This window comes from Pelodiscus sinensis, chromosome 4, assembly GCF_052426305.1.
Source record: "Pelodiscus sinensis isolate ZL-2025 chromosome 4, ASM5242630v1, whole genome shotgun sequence".
NCBI lineage: Eukaryota > Metazoa > Chordata > Testudines > Trionychidae > Pelodiscus > Pelodiscus sinensis.
In genome coordinates, this window is record NC_143055.1 from 14,255,443 (window position 1) to 14,281,522 (window position 26,080).

The 26,080-nt window shown below is 45.7% G+C and overlaps 1 protein-coding gene across 2 annotated transcripts in view; it reads right to left on the reverse strand.

Moving 5' to 3' along the window:
* The window catches only part of ATOH8 (atonal bHLH transcription factor 8), a 38,161-nt gene extending 12,668 nt beyond the window's left edge, over nt 1-25,493 (reverse strand). The window contains exons 1-3 of one of the 2 annotated variants that reach the window (XM_075930933.2): nt 24,505-25,493; nt 7,860-8,051; nt 2,071-2,169 (exon numbers count right to left, since the gene is read on the reverse strand). In XM_075930933.2, coding sequence (XP_075787048.1) covers nt 2,071-2,169; nt 7,860-8,051; nt 24,505-25,092 — 879 coding nt within the window. In that variant the 5' untranslated portion in view covers nt 25,093-25,493. The remainder of the gene's footprint in view (nt 1-2,070; nt 2,170-7,859; nt 8,052-24,504) is intronic. The other variant, XM_075930934.2, reaches the window with a different exon arrangement.
* Nucleotides 25,494-26,080: the final 587 nt, after the last annotated feature.

Consider the following 26,080-nt stretch of genomic DNA (forward strand, 5'->3'; position numbering starts at 1 on the left):
TGCCGTTGATTCAGTGTAGCTACTCTACTTCTCATCTGCCTTGGTCTAAATCAGATCAGAATCACGCTCATTTGTTCCTCAGGCTTCTCCGGCCCCCTCCCACTGTAGCCAGAAAGTTCTACAGCTGATTTAAATAGTACTTTTAAAAAAACCTCACATGGAACTCCCTTAGTTCTTCAGCTTGACAATTGGCCTAAGGACCCTGGCAAATTGGCATAATTGGGAAGCAGTTGAAAAGAAGTGGTTTCAATAGTCTGAGAGTCCTGTGGAAGCTGATTCGTTTGTGTTCATTAACATCTACATAAATAAGGGCTAAACCCTATACCCAGTGCACCGGGTAGTTAAAGGGGGTGTGTGGGGAGGAGATCATGGGAGAATTCTCTGTGACAGGCGGTGGTGCCTACAGCTGCAGAAGACCTTGCAGCTGCTGTATCCCCTTTAAGCAGGTATATTGGGGTTCTTTGATAGATCTATACAGATCTTTGCTCTTGTCTTGTCTTCCTGGGCACAGGAAGAATCTGAGGAGCAGTGCTTATTGGCACTCAGGGTATGAGTGCAGGCTCTGCACATCCTGTTTTTTAGACAGCAACCAGACTCCAGTGCTAGCTGTCTGCTCCACATCATTGGCATCTTGAGTTGTGGATGGAGCAGAAGGGATGTGATTGTGAAACCCCACTGGGCCAATGCAAATGTGAGGAGTGCAGCCATGGTATCCATAAAGATAACTGGAACCCTGAGTATCCACTGCCTTTGGAGGGCAGAAGGACTAGGGAACCTACTTGGCCTGCCAATAGACTCCACCCCTTGCCTGCCCTTCTTCCACAAACCGCAAGATCAACAGAGGGGCAAGTGGGATACCTTACAGCTAGACCTGCCCAAGGGAGAAAACTCAGACCATGTTACATGAGCACTGGCTGGTAGCAAGAGCAATGGGTTATGCTGCTTCCCCTTGGCATGGCTGCTCTTTAGTGCTATCCCCTTTCGCATCTATACTGCTCCAAATTGCAGGTTCATTAAAATGCACAATTGCCATTGAAAGGATGATGGTGGCTCGTTGTTGGGGGGTCATTGTGAATAAATGCCTGGTCTCGGCATCTAATTCAATGGCCTTTTTGTCACATGGTCAGTGTGGTTTTGTTCCTGGCTCTGCTGCACAGCAGATGCGAATGTAACATTTTAGATAGCGGACACCATGCTGTCCAGCTCAGGGCTGTGCCACTTCCCCAACTGTAGACAGCTAGGAGAGTTTTCCCTCGCAAAAGTGGACAAGTCCTCCTCTAATCATGTTAAGCCATCCACCTCAGGGAAGCAGAGCGGATAGACTTAAAGAGCAACCTCTGCATTTCCTAAAAGAATGGCCACAGTGGGTCAGAACAAAAATCCATCTAGCCCAGTCTCCTGTCTTCCGACAGTGGCCAATGCCAGATGCCCTGGAGAGAATGAACAGAACAGGTAATTATTAAGTGATCGCTACCCTGTCATCCATTCCTAGCTTACGACAAACAAGGATTAGTGACACTGTGCCTGTCCATCTTCAAGCGGGAAAATGAGAGCCTGAAGCTTGCTTACCAGAAACCCCAAGGAATCATGAACCCCCAGTAAATAAATGGAGTTCAGATTATCAAGACTTCACTAAATCTGGTATATAGCAATGGGCCCACTGAAATGTTACAGTCATCAATACCTGTGTTTACTGCAATCATCTTCCATAAATCCCTAACCTTTGTGTGAAAGATCTTCAGGGAAAGGAGCTGTGGCTTTACATTGGGGTTGTGTCTCCAGAATAGTCCTAATGCATCACATCACAGCATCTGAGAACAAGTAATCTTTGAGCAAAATGTTTCAGCGCCATACAGCTGGTGCCTTGAACTACCTATTCTTTGTATGATAGAAAATCACCACGCATTTGTCCCAGGAGCAGGAGGATACAAACACTATCTAAAAATGGGAACAGAATTAAATGTTGCCTGTATTAGAGCTGGATTCTATAAAGAATCTTTGTCTGGACATGGGTGTCAGGGGAAGGATCTTTGTCTGGATATGGGTGACGGGGGATCACGTGAGGATTACCTGTTGCGTTCCCTCCCTCTGGGGGATCTGGTATTGGACACTGTTGGCAGACAGGATACTGGGCTCGATGGACCATGGGTCTGACCCAGTATGGCCGTTCTTATGTTAAAAGAAAAATTAAGTGGTATTAGAGTGTGGCAAGAAAATCACATTTATATATTTTGTGTATGTTTCTTGCTATAGCTAATGCTAATAGGATAATAGTATAATATATATGTATATTATTATTATACATGGCAAGAAATATACATTTATATAAATATAATTCTCACATATACATTGATATAATTATAATTATATAGTTTCTAATTTTTAATTGTGTGTGTGTGTGTGTGTACACCCATATGCTGAGAGAGAGAGAGAGAGAGAGAGAAAAGGGGGGTATTAAAAATAAGAAGCTAAATTCCAGCAGAAAACTTTTATTGAGCTCCAACTGTTCTGCTGTTATTCATAACCCAGTTTCCTCTCTCACAAAGAGACCTTTTGCATGGTTTTTCCTTCTGCCTCTATAACAGCTGCTCTCAGTGTTGTATACTGAGTGATGATGAGGTTCTGAAAGTGTTTTTTTGGAACAGATGGCCAGGAGAGAGCTGGGGAATGTGCCAGCAGAAAGCTGGGGAATGTGCCAAATCCTGCAGTGACTGAGTGCTTTGGGTTCCAGCTCGCGTGCCTTTCCCCTGCCCTCTGCCCTAAGTGGCGCCAGCAGGACTTCCCAACTAGCACTTTGAACATCTGGAGTCTGCGACTGCCAGGAGAGAGAGGCGGGGGTGAAAAAGCCCTCCCTGCTCCAGCTTAGCTTCCATGTACTCAACAATGTTACTGACTAACAGAACAACTAATCAAAAACAAAGAAGAGGGGGAGGGGGGTGAAAGAACCTTGCAAGCTAAACAGCTGCAGTCAAAGAGAAAAGCAAACTTACCACTGCATTGGGTTAACAATGAACATTATATTCAGAAAGATAAAGAAGCAAGCTCTCCTATCGTTCAAAAGTTTGAGCGGGTTGGTGGCAGCAGGAGAGGGTGTAGCTCACCCAACACTGAGCGAATTACCTGAATAGGATACTCACGGAGGTGTCCTACTCCTGATCCCCACAACTGCTGGCACAGAAGATGCTGAGAGCAGTGGCACTGTTGTGGTTGTGCTGAGCAGTGGGCGCAGGCCATGGAAAGCCTGGGAAAAGGGAATGCCACAGCTGCTGTGCACACCATGGAGCTGTGCTCGGGGCGGGGATGACTGGGGATTTGAAGAAAAATCAGGAGAGGAGGCAGCGGTGTACCCACAACTTCACAGATCCATTAGTCACATCCCCTTGCAGAGGCAGAAGCTGCTAGTACAGATCATGGGCTGTAGGAGCAGCTGGACTAGTGCTCTGTGGCCTGAGATGAGAATATGGCCCCCATGAAGTCCCTTGTGCATTTAGGAAGACTTTACATCTCAGGCACTGCCTGTTTGCAAGGATGAGTGGGGGTGGAGGGAAAAGAACAATCAAAAGAACAATTTGTGTTTAGTGGTAGAAGAAGGATCCATGATCCCAACGTGTGTGGTCATGACTGTATAATGAATGAAGCTTGTCCATATTATGTGCCATTCTTCTGCACAGCAATAGTGTGTGGTTAGCACTCGATCAGGACCTGGTCCAAAGCCCACGACAATCAGGGGAATCTTTCCATTGACTTCGATGGGCTCTGGATTGAGTTCTGTTGGTGCATGGAATGCAACACAATATAGAAAAATAAAATGTCTTCTATTCTCTGACTCACCCTCTGCAGCTGGTACATCCATAACACTCATGAGAATGTCAGCAGAGAGTTCTGCCCTTGAATACAAGACAGGATATTCCCTACCCCACTGTGTCTGTTTCAAAAGAGCTTAATACCCATCTCCATAAGATAAGGAGTCGGACTCAATGTGCTGAATTCTGCCTATGGGCGAGCAGCGGGGCCAACAGTTTGCTGGGCCCCTAGACAAGATGTGGGGAGGGAGGGCTACTCTGTGCCCTGGAAGGGGCGGGGACTTAGGCAGAACGTGTGGGGCTGGGCCTAGGTAACCTTCAGCATCACCCGAAGAGCGGTGCACGATTGCTGCACGATGCTCCAGCTGTGATTCGAAGGGCCTGGGGCTCCTTTAGTAACAGCAGCAATGGCCAGGAGTCCAGGCCCTTTTGTATCACTGGGCCCCGGGGCAGTTGTCCCCTTTGTTGTCGTCCCCCAGGAGGTCTGTGGGTAAGTGTCTGGGTCTCCCTCTCTGTGGGAGTCGTGCATATGTTCTCAAAAGCAGGAGGTGTTTCAAATCATTTATATGACAGATTGAAAAGCAGTTTTTAAAAATGAAGACATTTATAAGAATCTTCCGTTCCCCCTTTGCTCCCTCTCGCTCAAGCCTATTTATTTTACAAAGAGGCATTTGAAGTCCTTCATTTTACCCTTTGGTTCCTTTTCAATAGGATTGTCAAACACCCCGAGTCAAATTTCAACTAGAACAGCAGTATACGTTTGCCTAATAATCTTGTGTTTTAGACTCATTATGAGGAGCATTTTCTAGCATAAAAGGTTTCAAAAGATAAATCCAATTCTTGTAATTAAGACAGTGAAGTGGAAAGAAAAAATAATCCCTGGTTTTTCCTATTGCAACAGTGAAGTCTGAACAACAGTCTAACGTCCGGAATAGAAGATAATTCAACATCAAAAACAAAGCAAAAGGCAACACATCATCAGCAAAATTAACATCTGGAGCTGCTGCCTGCCAAAACAAACCCCAATCAGCTACTTTTTGTGTGAAAAGCACACTGTGCCATAGCCCATTCAGCAACCTGCTTGAGAATTGAGAGTGAGAGGGACAGGAGAGAAGGAGAAAAGCCACAATGAAATAAAGACGATAGTAAATAAAGGTACTGGAAGATGGAGTGAATCGAAGGACCTTGCTTGGGGACTTGACTGTCTTTACTTGTTATAAGAGCAAAGAAGAATCAACTCAAAGTTGATAATTCAGTAGAGCTACCTGATGAACAGCAACTTGTGAAAACTGATTAAAAACACACACATCTTAGAAAATGTGCTGACTTCAAAATTAACAAGACAGAGCAGTGGTTTTTGTCCAAGACACTGTATTCTCATCCAACAGTCTAAGGAAGACCCCACACCCACCTCAGATGAGAGCTTTTTTATACCACCTGAAGTCCCCAGCTCAGTTCTTTTATGAACAAATACTTTGTAATTCAACAATGATTTCAGTGTTTTCATATCTAATATTTACTCAGCTATGGATTATGGGGCTGCAGGGAAGGCAGAGGAAATTAAGTTGATTCTCATTTTAGGACTAAAGAAGTGGCTAGACAGTTTCATCTCACCTCATTTTTCAATGCTAAAGATCTCAGCCTTGTAATTTAAAGGTCCCAGTTCAGCTCCCACTGATATCAACGGGAGTCTTTCCATGGCTTCAAAAGGCATCAAATTAGGCCCAGAAACAATGACAAAACTTTCTTTGGTATATTTCTATTGGCACCGGGGGAACTTCCAAATTCTACTAGCCTATACAAGTGCTAGTTTGCTCTGAATGTCCTGATTGGTTGTTGGAATTATTGATTGATTAGTGTGCCCAATCAATGCCTCCTAGTTTGGGCGTTAGCCTTCACTGAGCACCTTCTTGCCAGAATATTAGGAAATACTGACCAGGTTAAGTGAACCTTCTTGACGGGGCTGAAAAGAGTTTGCTTTGCTAGATTGAGACTCTGGGCATAGTTTTGGCCTTGAATAGTCCTGAGAATATTTACTGAAATGTTCCCCTTCCTAGCTGGGACCCCTAAATAACAGCCATGTGTTTGTGAGACTCAGAAATGGAAACCAATCAGTCTGGTATCATTGTGTAGAATGCAAAAAAAAAAAAACCCCCAACCTTTTATTTCAGAGCAGGCATTTGGGGACGGCTGGGTTTGTGTGTTTTTGCAAATTTGATGGTTAGGAAGGTTTTGTTTTGTGATATGATTATTGGTGCTGACTAGTGGTTGTATGTGAGAGGGAAATGTGCTGTGAGTTTCTGCAGATGGAAGAGATCTTCTTTTATGTGCGAGAGAAACCGAGAGAATAAACAGCATAAATGGCAGGATTTAAATGTTTAATTGTTTATTAAAGACCAGTCCAAGCTTAAACCACAGCTCAGAACATCCATGAATCTGGAAATGTTTGAAATCTGGAACTGAGTTTTGTGTCTTTAACCCTTCTTTCTGTTTCCTTAATCTCAGACAGTGGTTCCCAAGCTATTGGAGAACCATCATCCAAAAAACCTGCTCTGCCGTCTGCCTCTGCAGCTTGGGGGGAAGGGGTGCTGAGTTTGGGCAAATGGGGCAGTCATTTTGGGCTGTGCTTCTCGTCTCTTGCCCCGCCACCCACACCGGCTATCAATGCTATTTTAAAGGTCTGCGAAGTTGACTCCACAGCTTCTAATGGGCCTTTTCTCTGCCAGAGACTCAGCATTGTACAGATGAGGAGGTAGGAAAGGATGGGAATGCTGCACTATGGGGCAGAAGCAGGGGCAAGGTGGCAAGAGGAGGCAGAGAAATGTAGAGAATGGCTCTTTCTGCCTCAGACATGGTTCCTGACATTTTTTCTTAATTGGTGGGAAAAGCCCTTATAACCCATCCCACCAGTGAAGAAACAATGACATAAAGTGTTAGCAATATACATAAGGGATGTCTAAGTTGTCTCTGTTCTCTGGACCTTTCAGCATGTCTCAGCCTGATTTCTGTCAGTATTTTAAATAGTAAAATACTGACAGAGCATACTTGGAGCATGGGATTTGTCTTTTTGTGTATGTCTTATGTGGGACAGGGTACAAAAGGTGTGCTATGTCATAAATATTAATCATGTCAGCTAGAGGAAGAGGCCAGGAGAGTGCAATTCTGTTTTACTTATAAACTGGGTTTCTGAAAAAGTATATGTGTGTGTGTGGGGGGGGGGGGGGGGGGGAAGCCTTTTTGAATCAGAGGTAGCTCTTATTACAACAGAAGAAGGTGAATACTTCTCAGCTTAGCTGTCTGTTCATCCATTAAAGTCCTGCTGATTTATTATTCTTCATGACAACTGGGTACAGAATGTGGAGGGAAGTTCAATTCAAGTTTACAAAACTCTTTTGTTGTAAAACTCTGAACAAAGACATCAATCACTCTTTTAATTTACCCATGTCACTTTCCAAGAGGAAAACTGGCAGAAGGCTCAGTTTCCTCTTTAACACGGCTTGATGATGATTTCCCTTAATTGGTTCAATGTTAAGTAACCTGAAGGAATGTAATGTGTAATTAGATTTAGTGTTATTTCCCCAAGATACCCATATGTTCTTCAGGTCAGACATTTCACTAATGTGTTTATATGTACAGCGTCTCCATTAGCTACTTTTTTGTTGTTGTCAGATGATTGTTTTTGGAGATAAGCATTAGGTTAAACAAAACAGAAAATGCACCGGAGTGATTGTGTTTTATGATCTGCAAAAGGCTCTCTCAGGCTGGTTTGTTTTAACAAATAACAGCCACAAAACAACTCTTATAAAATGGTGGTCATGTTTAAGCAGGATGGGCAACAAGTAAGAAGAGCTTGGCACAGCAAATAGGAAGGATGGAAAAGTTTTTGATTAGAGAGGAATGTGGTCGTTATAAGATCATGCAGATTGGGGATGGGGGGAGGAGAAAATGAAAAAATGAGGAAAAAATAAGGAATAAGGATAAGGAAATGTTCATGGGATGGGGAAAGGAGGAAACCACCTTGGATTATTTGTATCATTTTGTTCTCTTGAAACATACCTTCCTTTTTTTAGATCTCCCTTCTGCCTGCAAGGTCCTAGTGCACTGCTCCACGCATTCTGAGAAACTCATGTTACTGTGGTCAGCGCTGTAATCCATATCAGCTAGTCTGGCCAGGGAAAGGATATAGTTACAGGCTATTCTCAAAATGGCCAGTTTGGACAACTTTTGACCATAAGAGTAGCAGGGAACCTAGAAAGGGCAACAGGAAAAAAAAATTAGGCCAGACAAACAAATTATCTGTGCTTGAAACATGACAAAACAATTGGAGGTTATTTATTTAGCAGTTGTTTAACATACATATCAGCCTGACTGATAAAAGGCCATATGGTACCATCAGTTTTTTTTTTTTAAATAAAGAACTCCCCCACTGATCTCTATGGGAATGAAACCAGTGTGAGATGTCTTGATTTCAGCAGGGGCAGTTCTGCTTAGAATCTGTTGGCAGGATGTGGCCCGGAATGTTTACTCTAATTCGTTTTTGTGCTCGGTTGCCTGTCTGCTTTCATTTGGATACTGCAGCCTTTGTGTCAGATTCTGATCCCTTTACTCATGCTGAGGAGCACCTTACTCCATAAGCAGCCACACTGACTTAAGTGAGACGCCTCATAGGGTACAGGATAATAAAATGTGCAAGTGAGATCGAGTATCCAAATCGGGCCCCTTGAGTTTTGACGATAGCAATCAGCACTTACAGCAGATGTAGATGCAAAAATATAGCATCACTGCCCAGCAGAATCTCGAGACAGTAATTCTTGCTCAGGTAATCCACACACCATAAATCTGATGAAAGACCCAGCAGTCTCACTCCATTTCTCAGCCAAGTTTAACAGCAGAAGTCTGTGGCAAGGTCTTAAAGTTATAATACTAATAACTTAAGACTTTCTCAGAACATACTCCAGAATGTTTTCTAGTACACTATGAAGTATCTGAATAATAAAAACTAATAACCTATAACAGTAATAATAAATTAACAAATAAGAGGTACTTGTATAAATAAAGTACACTAGCTTTGATTTATTTAAAATCATGGTCTTGCAAAACTCTTAAGTTCTTGTTTATCTTTAAGACACCAGTAGCTTCACTGTACATAGGCTTCATTTTAAATAGAACTTTCCAGTTGAAGTCAGTGGTATTATTTTTGTGCTTTGCTGGACTGGGGCCTTATGCTCCAATTTACAAAACTGACAGTGAGCCTTGCATTCAGTAATGAAAATCAGTGAGATTTTATCACATGCAGAAAAATGGACTGTGAGGCCTGGTCTATGCCAGTAGTGCGCAACCCATGGGCTGTGACCCCCAGGAGGCACTGTGGAGGAATAACTTAGAATGGCCCTGGTGAGGGGCTATTTTGAAATAGCAGCAGTGAAGCGTCTACACACGCCTTATTTTGAAATAGCTATTTTGGAATAGGCATTATTTCTAGTAGAATGAGGTTTACAGATTTTGGAATAAGCCATTATTTCGAAATAATGGAATGGCTGTGTAGACACTCACATTGTTATTTTGAATAACACTAGTTATCTCAAAATAACAGTGTAGTGTAGACGCACCCTGAATTTCCTAGGCATAGGGCCTATTTCGGTGTGGTTAGGGGGAGACAGTGTCCGTGTAAACAGTGCATTGCTTACATCAACTATTGGCCATCTTGCTGGAGCCGTGAAATGGACAAGAATGGAGCCCTGAAACTGCTAAGAAAGCTGCTCACAGCTTGGGCTGTCATCTTGGAGCAAGTGGGGGGCTCTAAGAGAGGGGATCTGGGGTGGGAGACAGCTGAGCTCACAGCAGAAAGCTGTGCACAGAACCCCTACACTGCCTCTCCTGAACTGGTGGATTGCCTTGGTGAGGATGTGCACTTTTGACAGAAGGAGGGCAGTGTGGACGTGAACCACCACAGTAATTACTGAAGTAACTGTAAGTCAACCTAACATAGATTGACTTGAGTTTGCAGTGTAAACATGCTGTGAGTTATTTATCTGAAATCCATCTCTGTGTCCTAGTTACCCAGCCTATGTGTCTTTCTGTCAATTAAAGATTTTATACTATACACATCACAGGAATACTTGAATTCTTCCTTAATGTCTGACTGCCCAGTGGAGTCCCTTTCTTCTTGATCCTAGCGATATTGAACTGACAGTTGTTGTAGTTTACTCTATGCTGTTGCCCTTCTCTTCCGTGTCTCTTCACCCAGCTTGCACCCAAGTCCATGAGTAGATAATGCAGAATGTACAACTAATACTCTGAGCCAAATTCATCCCTGGTGTAATGCTACTGATTTTAATGGAGCGATTAAAGTGGCTCTCCATGTCTAACACATTTGTCAAAAACAGTTGCTGAACTTATAGGATGTACGTTTGTATGACGAGACATCAAGGAGTATCTTACTCTTCTCCAGAAACAAGCCAACAATCTTCCCAGGGTTTTTCTCCCATTTTTTAAATAGATAGCAAAATATTGGTAATACTGTACTGGGGACACAGGGAACCTCCTCTTTTCTCCCTCTTTGGAAAACATGTCTTCCTCTTAGCCTTCTCATACCACATGAATCAGAGCCCTCTCTGAAGTTTACTGAGTGGCAGAATTACTTCCTGTGTTCTGTTGCATGGGTGTGCTGGGGAGCAGGGCAGTGATAAAACAAAATATTCCTTATCATTAGAAGGATATGACGAGGTCAATGAAAATCTCAGATCAAACAGAAGTCTCAGCTATTGATCAAAGCAACATGGGGAACAAAATGGAAGGTTTCAATGAAAAGTGGGAACAATTTCAAAGTTAGAGGAAGAAAGTTAAATCAAGTGGAAGTAAAATGAACCGTGAAATACTTGAGGCTGATGCACACATGTCAGCCAGTTACAAAACAAAATCTGGAGGAAAATATCTTTTCCCTCCTTTCCTTCCCCTGACTCTTTTATTAAGGTGCTTTTTTTTTAAGAACAAATTATTTTTAGAGACATGTTTGTTACAAATATCAAGAGCCCAATGTTAAAATCCCAGAGGAAATCACCGGCTGGGATCAAAAGACACTTTTTTTCTGTACACTGTGACAAGATATAAATTAGAGCAGGTCTGAGAGACGGGTTTATTCAAGAGTTCCAACTTTTCAGAGACAATCAGAGAGCAGGATGGTAGATGCAGTGCAGGAACACAGACAGATATGGATTTTCTGTAAGGTAACAGCATTAGAATAACTGTTTCCTAGCAGCACTTCCCATCTTGATTCAACTTTAATGCTTCCTTTTGAATTATAAAGGGGAAATTGAGAGAATCTCATGCATTAATTCTCTACAGACTGAGACACAAAGTTCAGACCTGGTTTGGAGCCAAACATTCCCCAAAGAGGGGGTGTTCAGATAGGGATTTGGGCATTAGCCCGTCTGTAACAGAAAGCCAGAAGGGGCTGATGGACATAGGTGTTGGAAGTGCACTATGCACAGGTGGTGGGGAAGGACTCTTTCAGCCGATTTAAGTGTCAAGAAAATTTTAAAAAGAAGAGCCAGGTTCTATAGTATTTAGAGATATACGGCCCGATTCTGCTCTCATGTACGCTGGTATAATCCCAGTATAACTCCAATGGGCTACGTCTACACTGGCATGATTTTCCATAAATGCTTTTAATGGAAAAGTTTTCCGTTAAAAGCATTTGCGGAAAAGAGCGTCTACATTGGCATGGACGCTTTTCTGCAAAAGCACTTTTTGTGGAAAAGCGTCCGTGCCAATCTAGACGCGCTTTTGCGCAAAAAAGCCCCGATGGGCTACACTGGCCCTCTTGCGCAAATGATTTGTGCAAGAGGGCTTTTGCCCGAACGGGAGCAGCATAGTATTTCCGCAAGAAGCACTGATTTTTTACAGTAGGAAGTCAGTGTTCTTGCGGAAATTCAAGGGGCCAGTGTAGACAGCTGGCAAGTTTTCCCGCAAAAGCAGCTGATTTTACAAAAAAACTTGCCAGTCTAGACACAGCCATGGTGTCAGTGATGCACTGATTTACACAAGCATGAGTGAGAGCAGAAGCAGGCTTCTAGTGTGCTCTTTTAAAGAGTGCAAACCTGTTCTTGCAACCACACCGCTTCTGACCGTCCGCTCTCAGAAGCTAAGCAGGATCAGGTGTATCTCATGCTTGAATGGGGGGACATGCAGGCTGTGTCTAGACTACACCTCTCTGTCGACAGAGAGATGTAGATTAGGCAGGTCAAAGTTGCTCATGAAGCAGGGATTTAAATATCCCGCACTTCATTAGCATAAACATGGCCGCCTCTTTTTTCAAAAGGAAGCTTTTTTGGAAAAAAAAAGGCAGTCTAGACGTGGATCTGTCGAAAATAAACCCTTTTTCGACAGATCCTGTAAATCTCATTTTTTGAGGAATACAGGCTCTGTTGAAAAAGGGTTTATTTTCGATCGATCTGCGTCTTGACTGCCATTTTTTTGAGAGAGCTCCATTTTGAAAAAAAAACAGCGGCCGTGTTTATGCTAATCAAGTGCAGGATATTTAAATCCCTGCTTCATTAGCAATGTGAACGTGCCTAATCTACATCTCTCTGTCGACAGAGAGGTGTAGTCTAGCCATAGCCACAAAGATCTAGGATGAACATAAGAATGGCCATAATAGATCAGATCACTGGTCAGGCTAGCCCATTATCCTGTCTTCTGACCCTGGCCAGCGTCAGATACCTCAGATGGAATGAACAGAACGTTGTTCCCTACTGTCCAGTTCCAGCTTCTGGCAGTCAGAGGTTGAAGAACACCCAGAGCATAGTAATAGCATAGTTGATTAACCGATAAGCAAAAGCTTATAGGGTTAATGCTATCGACTACATACATTTTCCCTCCCTACCCCTAGCCAGTCAATGTTTTAGCAGGATGGCCAGCAGCCCAGCTCAGTCCCAGCGTGCACTGGGTCCTGGACCTAGCCCTGCTGCAGCTCTGCTTTTAAAGTGTATTAGGAGCCAGGTGGGCAGGCAGCCCGGCTCAGTTCTGGCTCGTGCCGGGTCCGGGAGCTCAGATCCCTCCCCCCCAGGCAGGGGCTGCCCGGGGACTACAGAATAGTCGACTAACTGATAAGAATTCATGAGGTTAATCGACTATTCAATTAACCGATATTTAACATCCCTACCAGAGCATGAGTTTCTGTCTCTGATTATCTTGGCTAAGAGCCACTGATGGAACTATCCTTCATGAATTTATCTAATTTTTTGGAACCCAGCTATACTTTTAGCCTCTGGCAGAGAGTTCTACAGGTTGGCTGTACATTGTGTGAAGTAGTACTTCCTTATGTTTGTTGTAAAACCTGCTATTAATTTCATTGGGTGACCCCTGATTCTTTTACTATGTTAAGGGGTAAATAACATTTCCCTCTTCACTTTCTCCACAGCATTCATGATTTTATAGACCTCTAGCACGTCTTTCATTAGTCATCTCTTTTCTAAGTGGAACTGCTCCAGCCTTCTCAATCTCTCCTCCATACTGAAGCTCCATACCCCTAATCATTTTGTTGCCTCTCTCTGTTCCTTTTCCAGTTCTAATGTATCTTTTTTTGAGATGGGGTGGCCACAACGGCACACAATATTCAAGGTGTGGGAATACCATGGATTTATATAATGGTATGACATTTCCTGTTTTATCTATCCTTTTCCTAATGGTTCCTAACATTCTGTTAGGTTTTTTGACTGCTCCTGCCCATTGAGCAGATGTTTTCAGGGACCAAGCCACTCAGTATGGGTGAGTTTACTCAGAAACGCATGAGCGGGGGGATTTCTAAATTTCAGACTATGCCAGACACTTAATCAGAATGCACCTGTTCTCTCTCCCTCCCCTTCTTCCCATACGGCAGCACAGCTCCCAACAATATATATAAAGAAGTCAAGAAGGAATTGAATTACAGATTTCTCTAATATGAAAAAAGCTGTTGTTGGTAAAGGCAAAGAAATTGACACTCCTCTATATTTATCTATGTTAAGAAGCCACTGGGTTGGTATCCCAATGGCACTGAAGTTTGGGCCCAAGGATTAATTAGTTAACATTTGTAAAGTTCTATGGAGTCCACCAGAGCTAAGTACTACTTTTGTTTCCTTGTTCCCCAGACAGGCACAGGCTGAAAGCAATGCAGAGTGCACTGTGGGAATGTACCAAAAGGAATTGGTAGGAGGATTGCATTGGCAGGAAGATGGATGGGATTGATGCAATAGGTCTTGCCCATCTCTGAGAACTAGGATTCAGAGGCAAAGTTTGGAACCCAGAGATGTTACATTTGAAGCCAATGGAAAGTTTTGCCATTGTTTTCTCCGGATCAAGATTAGGGCCTCAGCCAACTCTGTGCTCTCTTCTGTCCATTCCTATCCCATCCCACCAAAGAAATGAAGTATGGAAGATGCATCCCTCCCTCCCCATCACTGGAGGGAAGGATGCTGTTACATGAGGCCATTGAGGGTGGCATGGAATAAAGTAAGGAGAAGTCTACAAAGCTAAAGCTGCACCTGGGCTACCTTACCTAACCAGCCTGAATCCAGCTAGCGTGGGTAACAATAGCAGTGAAGACAACACAGCACAAGCGAACGAGCTGAGTACATACCCCAGGTCTGGGATGGGATTTCTGCTACCTTTGCAGCACTGTCTTTGCTGGAACTGTTACTCTCGCTAGTTGGATTTAGGTTAGCTGGGTACTAGGCCAGCTCATACACAGCTTTTGCAGTCAACTTATCCTGAGGGTATGTCTAGACTACATGCCTCTGGCGAGGTTTACCTGGGAGGTCGACAAATCCCTTTGATGTTGACCGCGGAGCGTCCAGACTACCGCGCTGAGCCGACAAACAGCTGATCGGCTCAGCGCGGCAGCCATTTACATTTAAATGAAGTGGCGATTATTTAAATCGCCGCTTCGTTTTCCTCTGCCGGGTAGCCTAATCTACATGCCTCTGTTGCCGGAGGCATGTAGTCTAGACGTATCCCGAGTGAGGAAAGCGGTGGGGATGGGGTCCATTAACAGCTCCCTCAATTAGTAGGGCAATAGATATAGTCACAAAATGGGCCAGGTCCTCCTCTGGTGTAAATCAAAGGAACTCCATTGACTTAGATGGAGTTATGTCAATTTACATCAGCTGAAGATCTGGTGCAGTATTTTCCTTGTGTTACCAAAGAGAACATGTTAATTTTTGTACTAATGCTTTATGAGCTCATACAAATTAATACCATGACTCCCGATCCACTCTCCCTTTTCACTGGTGTAAATCAGGAGCAACTCCCATGAAGTCAATGGAGTTACACCACTGTAAGCAAGAGTAGAATCCGGTCCTGAGCAGCACCAATCCTGCTCTGTTGCACTGCTGTAAATCTGGACTACCCTTATTGCCTTGCAGGGATTTGCTCTGTATTTACGTCCGCGTATTTGAGAACAGAATTTGGCCCCATCTGTTCTTGAAAAGGCAGCAAAAAATGTATGTGCTTACAATCTACTATACATTTGAAAGCGTCTGTCTGTGTTTGTCTGTTCAAGAACTCCTCCTAAACAGTAAAAGCTAGGAGCACCAAATTCAGTACACAGCTTCTTCTTATCATAACTTAAAGCAAATAAGGGTTTGGTAGCACCAGGAACATGGGATGTGTCTGGAATGGGATTACATCTCAGAAAACCATCCAGAAAAGAAACAGAATTACCTGGCAGGTAAAGGGGCTAGCTGGGGGTGCGACACCAGGACTGCCCAGCCCCAGCCTGCCCCAGTCTCAGAACTGCCCCAGCCCTGAGCTTCCCACCCCCCAGGCACAATTTAGGAAGGGAGAGGGGGGAGCTGAAGCACCCTTCTCCCCCAGTTCATAAGGGAACATTGCTGGCTGTTCTCCTTTGACAGGGAGCAAGGGGAAAGTGTCCAGTTTCCTGCATTCCTCACTTTGGCAGGGCAGCACAAAGGGAGGATGAAACTGGACCTGCCCCAGCCAGGGGACATGCACCCCTCCCCAGCTGTGCCCACTGGAACTGCAGCATGGAGAGACACTTCTCACCTGGGCCCATGTTGCTGCGATGAGAGAGGGCTAGGCTAGTTCTCTCTCCCGGGGCAACCTGCATGCTGAACCCCTCCTCGCTATCCTCATCCCAGAGGAATGATTTAAATTAAGCATGGACATTTTCATTTTATTTTCAAAAGAAAACCAAAAATTAATCAAGTTAAGGACTTGAGCAATGCCAGGTAAATCTTCTATAATGCTATAATATAAAGCAAGACCTCCTGAAAGCAAACTACCTCTACAATGTGCCATAATAAGCTGCTGAATTTGCCTATCTTTTAATTCCTCAGGTTTATTTTTGTGCTGGGAGTTAAAATATTTTAGAGCCCCACTGGGAAGGTTGTTGGCTGGCTTCACGATGAGTCCTTTTAGAACATGCAGTGCAACTTAACTGTCTCATTGTTTGTGCTGAGCAATATGCCAAAAATATTTCCAGAAGGTTCACAGAAATGTCCCGTGTTTAATACCGCTGGTTTTATCATATCACTCCTTCCAAACTGAGGTGAGCTAATGGGGGTACTGGCAGGTTAGAGGAGGGAAGAGGACCATTGTTTTTAGGCTTCCACCCATGCTCACTGCTGGATCTGGGGAATGACCTGTTTGCTGGATTTAGTGCTGAAAGAGCCTCCCTACTGCTCCGCTCTCTCTCTTGAATTAAAATCCCTACAACTTGGAGAAAGGCAGCTCATGTCTGGGGTGTTCCTGGGATGGCAAAAGAGACAGGGGACCACCTTGACCAGTTTAAGAACATGTCCAAATTATCATCACACGTTTTCAAATAGTTATTTAAAGGAAAGGGCTTACGATGAGCATATTTGGTTTTGTCTGACCACATGTACAGGTGGGTGGCTAAGTGTGTGTCTGTGTAAACAAACAAGAACTAGCAAAGGCCACTGTTTGGGGGTTTTTTTGTTAAAATTTTCTGGATGTGTGGGTTTTTTTTATTGTTTTTATTTTTTTTACTGTAACGTTATCTGCTTTGATTGCTCCCAGTGTGCCTGGGATCCCAGATTTTTGTTTGTTTGACCTCAGATCCCCAGGCAAGGATGTGAGTCCCATTGTACTAGGTACCATATAGAGCTGGTGAAGAATGCATGTGCACAGGGGTCACATATTTTAATGATCTGCTGTTGCCTTTTGGACTTAGCCTCACTCACAGAATCACAGTTTATGTCTAGTACTGCAGTGCTTGGAAGAGCTTTCCCATAGCTTAGGCCTTAGGCATGTCCAGGGGATTTACACATACAAGGTATCCAGCAATGATAGTGCACAGGATTGTTTCTACATAGCAGAAAACTCGGACATTTATTTCAAGTCTGGGCCTGGGCCCTGCCAGTGTGTCTACCTACACTGAAGCTGCAAGTGTAACACTGACAGGCCCTGGTCATCAACAGGCAAGATTGAACCTGGGTCCTCCAAAGCTTCCTGCGAGAGAGACTATTACAAGAGCTAAAAGCTAAAATGCCCTTAATGAAGGCTGTATGGCAAGCTCACTAATCTCTGAGTGGTCTCAATGACACCAGATACAGGGCCATCTCTAGGGAGGTGCAAGGCTCAGGACCCATCCCCCGCATCTGCTCCAGGCCCTGATCCTGCCCCAGCTTTACCCCCTAGCTCTACTCCGTCCTCTTCCCACTCCTGCCCTGCCTCCATGTCTTCTCCATCCCTAGCATATGGGCTCCTGAAAGACAATGGCCAGCAGGGGGTACAAAAGAGTCTATGGAAACAGCCTTGTCATGTCTTTTATTTGACTGTAGTCAGATACCATGGTGATGGGTGCAGGATAAGACCAGGATAGAATAGAAAACGGCCACCCTGACATCAGTGGAAGAACGTTTTTCAGGATGGTGCATTGAGGGGGGAAAAGCCATGATTAGAGAGGACGCTTCTACATCTGAGGGTTTATGGGAGGAGTAGCCAAACTTACTGACACTCTGTGCTGCATAAATAATCTTCAGAGTTCAAAAGCTGCATGACATGTGCAATCTGCCCTGTGGGGCTGTGCCTGGCAGAGTGTGGGGTTTTTACCCCAATATCCCCCCATAGGGATAAAGTCCTTTGAACGTCCTCCATGCAGAGCAGAAGCTCCAAGCTTCTCCCCCATATTTAACTGTACTTTAAGGCTACGTCTACACTGCAGGCTTCTTGTGCAATAACTGTTTTACACAAGAGCTCTTGTGAAAAAGGTCTTCCACAACAGTGCATCCACACTGCCATGTGCTTTTCTGGAAGAGATGTGCATTTGCATAAGAGCGTCCATGGCAGTGTGGATGCTCTCTTGCGCAAGAACGCTCTGATAGCCATTTTAGCCATAGGGCTTTCTTGCGCAAGAAACCCCTATTGCCTGTCTACACGGCCTTCTTGTGGAAGAGCTCTTGTGCAAGAGGGCTTATTCCTCGTGAGGAGAGGAATAACTCTTGTGCAAGAAGCCCTGTTTTCCAACGCCTTACTGTAAATTTACTTGTGCAAGAATGCACGTGCAATGTAGACAACTGTTCTTGCACAAAAAGCCTGCAGAGTAGACGTTGCCTAACTGTAAAAGAACTACGTGGCTCACAAGCCACAGTTTGGCTACACCTGGTCTACAAGTTGTAGCCCCTCTCTGACGCCTGTGAGACAAGCAGCAGCAAAGAGTGCAAATGCTTTTGCTAGCTTTTTCTATCTGAAAGTGTGTTAGTGGCTGCACAGATAGTGTGAGGCAGCCCTTTTCTGAATATCCCAGCATGGAGCAGGAACTAAAGTGTCAGTCCCAATGGTCTTGTGTATCAGTGGGAAGATGTTGCTCTGAGGAAAGACCCACAGATACCTGGGAAAACCTTTTCCAGTAGCCTATCACAAGAAATCATGTGTGGAAATCTCTAAGGGAACGAAACTGCTATTTGCTTGTGTATCCCTCCAGGACCATGAATGCTCTGACAGCCTTGTTTTCTTAGCAGCCAAATGCTACAAAGTGATTAGGAATTCTGCTGCCAAGTGATGGGTGCATTAGAAATGCTGGAACAGAGAAACTCATGCTACGGATGGCATAAATACAAACAGAAGGGGATCCAGTGTACTACAGCAATAACTTAATGTTTCTCTTGTTTTAAAAAGCTGGGCTGCTTTCCCAAATATACAACTGCCCTTCTAATTCTCATCTCAAAGGAGAAGTCTGCACAGGGGAGAAGAGTGAAGATAGCTAAGTACTTAAGGACGTGGCTGGATTACTCTCTCCTGCAAAACAACTGTGATTGATATTTCCATCCCAACCAAGCAAAAAACCAGCCTTACTGCCATCTGGACAGCTAGCAAATACAGCTGAAACATGTGCACAGCTGCACAGTACGGATGCTGCTGCTATCCATCTGCCCAGCATGTTGCATGCCAGTTGATCAGGGTGGGCTGGAAGGAGGACTCAAGAACAGGAAGGAAAGAGACAACATGTTGCAAAGAAGCATTTTTCCTTTCGCCTCCCAGGATTGGGCCCCAGACAGCTCTGTAGCTATGGGCCCAATCCTGCCGCCTCTGCTTATGTGAGAGCTCCTGCTGAGGCAGGTACCATGTCCTATATGAGGTAGGGCTGCGGGATCAGGCCCTGTGGACTCAAATGACTATTTCATAGTCAAATGGACTGAAACTCTGGTGAGCAAACTCTATTTAAATCCATGTCACCACAAGCACAAGCTGAATGTTGCACTTGCTTTCCAACCTCCCACTGCAGTTGGTGGTGTACGTGACACTTCTGCCGTGAGTTCAGAGCTCCTGTTTCCCTCCCAGAGAAGGAGCATGGGGCCAGGAAACAGAATCAGCAATGGTGACACCCTTCTGTGCCACTTGCCGGACAGCCTAGGGCGAGATATCAGTTTCAGTGCCTCAGGGAAAGACTCCCAGCTGCTTACAAGATAGCTATGTGATGACAAGGAAGGAATTGACAAATAACTTAAGTAAACTGAGGTCCATGTGTAACCTTCTCTATGTGGGCAGCATATGAGAATTAACTCCTGCCCAGCATGCCAAGATACAGACACTAAGGCTTCATATAGCTAAGGTCTGCCAGTTTAATCACTACAACTGAATCTCTGTATAATCCCTGTCTGCACTCTTTGCCCAGGAATGCAAGAAATGTTGGGCAGTTCCTTTACCTATGGGTGCCTATGTGCCACAATCTATAGAGCTGTTCAGTACAAAGCCGATCACCATAGCTTGAAAGTTGTGTGGGTGATGGGGGGTTTACTGAACGCCATCTGATTTTTCAAGTATCTCGTGTGAGCCTATCCTCTACTGTTTGTCAGCCCCCTTGAACGCCACATGCTACTGAAGAAGTATCTGTTACAATTTTCCAGGTCTTGCCATTTCGCCTACGGGTTTGATGTGGATGGCGCGAGTTGGGAAGCAGTGATCTACATGTGGGCAGGATGGTTGCTTGTCTGTTGAGCTTTCCTTGTCGCATATAGGGTCAAGCACATGGTGAGCAGTTAACAGCAACAACAACAACAACAACTAGAAATGTCACCAAATGATGATCCAGTGACCTGCTCTCCTCCCCCGCATCGAACTGCCAAGTAAACCTGGCTGCGCTCTTCTTAAGGTAAAACAAGCATCATCTCAGTTTGGGGAATAAAGTCATCTTTCCACAGCCCAGGCACCAGCTTGTTGAGAGGGCTTCTGCACTGACGTGGGAGCAGCAGCTTTCAGGGGGAGCAGCGAGCTTGGGTGGCTCTTCCTGTTCACTTGGTCCTTGCATTCTCTGCTGAATCCAGGCCTAAAATGATTTGTGAAGATAGGGCCAAAAAATCCAGGAGCGCTGAGACACTGCATGAAATGCCCAGGGCCCAGAAGAGCAGCGCCTCCGTGTGCTGCTCATTTGGCTTGTGCTTGAGGGACAGAGACTGACAGTGAGTTAGGAAATTAGGGCCACTTGCCCTTGTTATTTTGGGGACATGGATGCCTATCCATTGAGGCCTAGCCAGAGACAGCCATATGCATTGCATCCGGGTCACTTGACAGACAGAAGAGGGCTGCAGTTTTTGGAAACAAAATTATACCAAGGGTCTCCTTTGAACTTACAAAAGGCTGAGTTTGGCATGACTCTTACTATGTGCATATACAGAGCCTAGCACAGTGGGGCCATGATCTCAATTGAAGCGACGAGGAGTCCTGTGGCACCTTATTGACTAACCGAAGTGTTGGCGCATAAGCTTTCATGGGCAAAGACCCACTTCGTCAGATGCATGTAGTGGAAATTTCCAGAGGCAGGTATAAATATGCAGGCCAGAATCAGGCTAGAGATGACAAAGTGGATCCAATCAGGGAGGATGAGGCCCACTTCTAGTAGCTGATCTGGAGGTGTGAATACGAAGAGAGGAGAAGCTGCTTTTGTAGTTAGCGAGCCATTCACAGTCTTTGTTTAATCCTGCGTTGATTGTGTCAAACCTGAAGATGAACTTTAGCTCAGAAGTTTCTCTTTGAAGTCTGGTCCTGAAGTTTTTTTGCTGCAGGATGGCTACCTTTAGATCTGCAATTGCGTGTCCAGGGAGATTGAAGTGTTCCCCTACAGGTTTTTGTATGTTTCCATTCCTAATATCTGATTTGTGTCCATTTATTCTTTTACGTAGGGACTGTCCAGTTTGGCCGATGTATATAGCAGAGGGGCATTGTTGATCTCAATTGAAGTGTTCAGCTGCCTCTGCCATATAAACAATAATAATAGCGCAGCCTTGGGACAAACCAGTGACCTTATGCTGAAAAACTGCCCCATGATGAGCCTAAACTTGTTCCCTTGAGGTTAGTGGCAAAGCTCCTGTTTGTTTCAATGGGATTAGCGACAGCCCCTGTGTGTTCATAAAAGTGGATAATAGGGTGGGGGGAGGAATTAACCAAACACTCTGGGACAGACAGCAAACCATCCTTAAAATCATCCTTCAGATGCTTTTGAGGCAGCAAAGCTAGAAAACTCAAGCAAATTCCTTAACATGAGAGCACTGAACAAAGTAACTAGCTACAGAAAAACAGAGCCTAATCCTGAAGCGCTCTCGGAGGTGAGCCAATGGAACTGTTCACTTGAGTAAAGACTGCAAGAGCGAGTCCAAAGGGCCTGATTTTGAAACCCTGCAAGTCCCACTGACTCCAATGATCCTGTTCATGTTAGCAAGGACTGTAGGACTAAGCTGAAAGAACCTTGTAGGAAATACGAAGGTGCAGCTACTCTCAGAATCAGGCCCCTACTGCAGCAGGGATCCCTCTGTGACCCTGCATGTTATACTCTTCCTTCATAGCCTCGGAATGCTCTTACTGGCATTTACAAAGAAGGCAAAGCAACAAATACTGGACAGGCTTGGTGGAACTGTTTTTTAATGGCTCTCTGCTTTCACTAAGCAGGCGCGTACAGTGGAATACAATTTAATTAGCCAACTAAGGGGAAGAATAAGCACTGAAAAGTGCTATTTGGGGGCTCACAAAATGTGAGTAGGTCAGAACCTCTCATTTTATTGCACTCCTGGGACTGGTTTTGAGAACAGCTCAGCACATTGCAGGCTCCAGTCCTGGCTCTCTCTCCTTTCTTTCACAGGACCTGTCTACTCAGCTCATTTTGCCAGGGCGGGAGGTCATATTATAGCCCTCTGGGGTCTTTCTTGCTGGTGTGGACAGGGCCAATGATGTTCTAACCATGTTACAGCCATGATCTCTAGGGGCAATAACCTACCTGAAAGGCTCTGTAGACAAGTCCCTACCTATCAAGGCTGCTGAGAATAAATTCCTTAGTGCTGTGGTGTCCAATCAGTTCTGAAGCAATAGCCACTCTCAACCAGACAAATAGCCACATGCAGCAAGTGTGTTGGGCATCATGGTTTTAGTGACTGGAAGGTGCTCAGTTACTGTGGTGATGAATACCACAGAAAACGCTACAACATGAAAGGCTTCTCTTTTGCAAGGTTCATAAGCATGTGGACCTATTCACGGGGCTAGAGTGAGGCACATGTGGATACTGCTGCATGGGCTAGATTCTAGCCTCTAGAGTCTCCAGAGGGGTGGATAGATGTGCTCCCGTCACACTAAGCTGCCTCATCCAACATCATGTTCAGAAGGCGACCATGATGCTGTGACATTGTTCTATGCATTATTTTTTAGACATTCTCTTCTGCAGGTAGAAAGCTTGTTATTCACCAATGGTTTAAAGGGCACCATGAAGATGGATCATGTTGCATGTTGAACAAAGCTGAGGATGTCAACGAAGCCTGTGGGAGTCAGGCACCTAAGTCAAAGATCAGTAAGAGTTCATTTCCTTTACGTCTCTGAAAATCCTCAGCCGAACTCTTCCAGGTGAGCATCAAAAGTGGGGGGAGTTACTGTGTCATAAGGTGGGATCTAGGTATTATCGAGGCCCACAGCTTTGGCAAACAGTTTGCTACAGCTCTCCCTTCTGTCTCCCCCACCCCATGTCTGCCTGGAATACCTACACTTCCCTCATAAAAAGCCAGCATGATTTCGGGGAAAGGGGAGGTTTTTAAGAGTCAGCTGTCTCTCTCTCTCTCTCTCTCTCTTCTAAGGTTTAAAAAAAAGTTTTGATAATCAATGACCAACATAGTGGCCACTATGAATGGCTCTTGCAGTCTGCCGGTATCCCTTGCTCTACTAAATCAGGTTGTATTTGTATTGTAATAATAACCTATAGAGTGAACACAGGCTATTCCAAGACATAAAGTTGAGCTTCAGAGCTTGTTCAACACACTGAAAATGTAAAATATCTTGGGGAAAATGATATGAGTAAGGTGAGGTGCAAGCAATAGGACAATGGACTTGATTTAGGAAGATAGCGCTTATGCCCAGCATGAAATCTACATAAATTCTTTTGATGAGAGCAATGCTGCATCCATGAGCAGATTTGATGCTAGAAAAAATGCACTTAAATGCAAAGTTTTAAATTGTCAAGTCATTAGCTGTATGGCTCTCCTTTCTCTCAAACCAGCTACCCTCTCCGCTCTGCTCCACCACAAAACCCTAATCTCATTAGGAATTAAAACAAAAACAATTTTGTGCACAAAATGGTTAGTGACCTCTTGGGGGAAGGTAAGTGTTACAAAGGTCACCCAAAGCGCACCCACTGTGTGGAATAATCCCTGTGGGGCTCCGGCTATCTCATGCAATCAAACCCTGATTTATTAAGCATTTAATTAGGCTTTAAACAGACGAATGGTGAGGCGCACGCAGAAAGCCAGATCCCCGTACCCTGTGCAAAATTTCAGGGAAGGACCAGTAGTCCTGTGGCACCTTAGAGACTAACAAAAATATTGAAGTAGATGAGCTTTCCAGGGCAAAACCCACTCCCTCGGATGCGCTGGATCACAAGCAGTTTCACCCCTTTCCTGGATCAGCTCGTCTGAGGAACTGGGTTTTGCCCAGGAAAGCTGTGATAATACATATATATATATATTCTATAACTGGCTAGTCTCTAAGGTACCACCGGACTATAATGTTTTTCAAGTTACAGACTAACACGGCTCCCCCTCTGGGAGTGCAGGGAGGAGGACGCAGCAGCACAGATGGGTTTCACTCTCTTCTCCTTTGAAGTGAAACTTCTCGGTGGTGGTGGGGGGGGGGGGATGAGGAAGGGGGGAAGCCATGCAGCGGGGATGGGCGCAGAACGCCCCGGTGGGGCTCGGCGCTGGGGGGCGCGTACCTGTTTCCTCAGCGCCTCGAAGGCTGCGCTGATGGTGTGCACTCGGGTTCTCTCCCTGGCGTTCGCCAGCAGCCGCCGGGTCTGCTGAATGGCTTTGATCTCCGAGGAGACGCCAGCCGTTTCCCCCAGCCGTTTCCTAGGCGATGCGGCGGGCTCGGGCGTGCTGCTGTACGCTCCGTGCGCGACCGAGGGGTAGGCGCTTTCCAGAGGTCGCGGCTGCGGCTGACACAGGACCAGCCTGGACGGCAGGCTCTGCTCCGGGAAGGGCTGCGCAGCCGGCAGCCCGTTCACGCCGGCCGGGGGCAAGCCGGGCTCTTGGCGCGGGCTCTGCGAGGCGAGGGCTGCCGGGGGGGCGCCCGGCCGCCTCTCCAGCCCCCCGGCGGACGCGCCCGCCCTGCTCTCGGGCCCCCGGCCGGCGGCTCGCTCCAGCCGCCCGCTGACTTTCAGGGCCACTTTGAAACTTCGGTAGCCGTGCAGCGGCGGCTTGGGGGCCTCCTTGGCTTTCCGCTTCAGCTTCTTGAGGCCGCCGAGCTCCTTCACGCACAGGCGGGGCCAGGGCTCGGCTGCGAGGAGCTGCATGCTTCTCATGTCGGGCGCCTGTCAGGGAGTGAGCGCCTTCCTCGCGCTGCCTCAGGTCGCTGCCTCCCTCCCCCCCTGCAGACATGCACCCCCCCCCCCCCACGCTCCCGCTCCCCCTCTGCTGCTGCAGCCGGGTGGGACGCCGCTGGGGCTGCCCGCCGGCGGTGCACCAGGCAGGGCGAGCTGGGTCTCTTGTCTCGCGCCCCTCAGAATGTCAGCGGCCGTCCCCGCCGCCCGGCCAGCGCTCCCGGGGAATGCACGCGGAGCGCCATCTGTGTTTGCTTAGCCTCAGTTTACACAGAAGCCCCTGTTCGCCAGATCAGTCAGCGCGCCGCCTGTTACAAGGAGACGGCCTCGCACAGCCAAGAGCCTCTCCAGATGAGCGGCTTTAAAGAGACAGGAAGCATTTTACCCCCCCCCCCTCCAAAAAAAAAAAAACAAAAAACAACCCAGCTGGCCTGCCAATCTCCTTTGTTCGCCCCTCCTCAGCTTGCGGCTTGCATCTCATCTGTCTCTTCGCTACACACAGGCAGAGGCACACTCCCTCCCCCCGGGAGACACCTACTCGCTCACAGCGATTCGTGATGGGCTGGTGTCCATGGGACGATTCCCCCATCTCTTCCGAAATGAATGGCGAGAGAAGCATGGTTTCTCGGAACGCTTTTCTCCTTCGCTTCCCTTCTGGTCAGGGCTGTATTTATTTATGTGTATTTGATAGCTGAAGAGGGTTGTCTTGGTTCTTCTAGATCCAGTCTACCACCGCTATCAGCATCTTTGATCATTCATTTACAAGGGGAAGAAACTGATCTATGCAGCGTGAGACCTGGGGAGGTGCTTCACTTGATGCATTCTTCTTAATTATGCCAGCCAGAGTTATTTGACCTGGGGGAGTGGGAGAGCCAGCCAAGGCAGCTCTAAGGTTTAGCAAGTATCTCTGGGTATGTCTACACTACAAAGTTAGTTGAACTAATGGACGTTAGTTCGAACTAACTTTCAT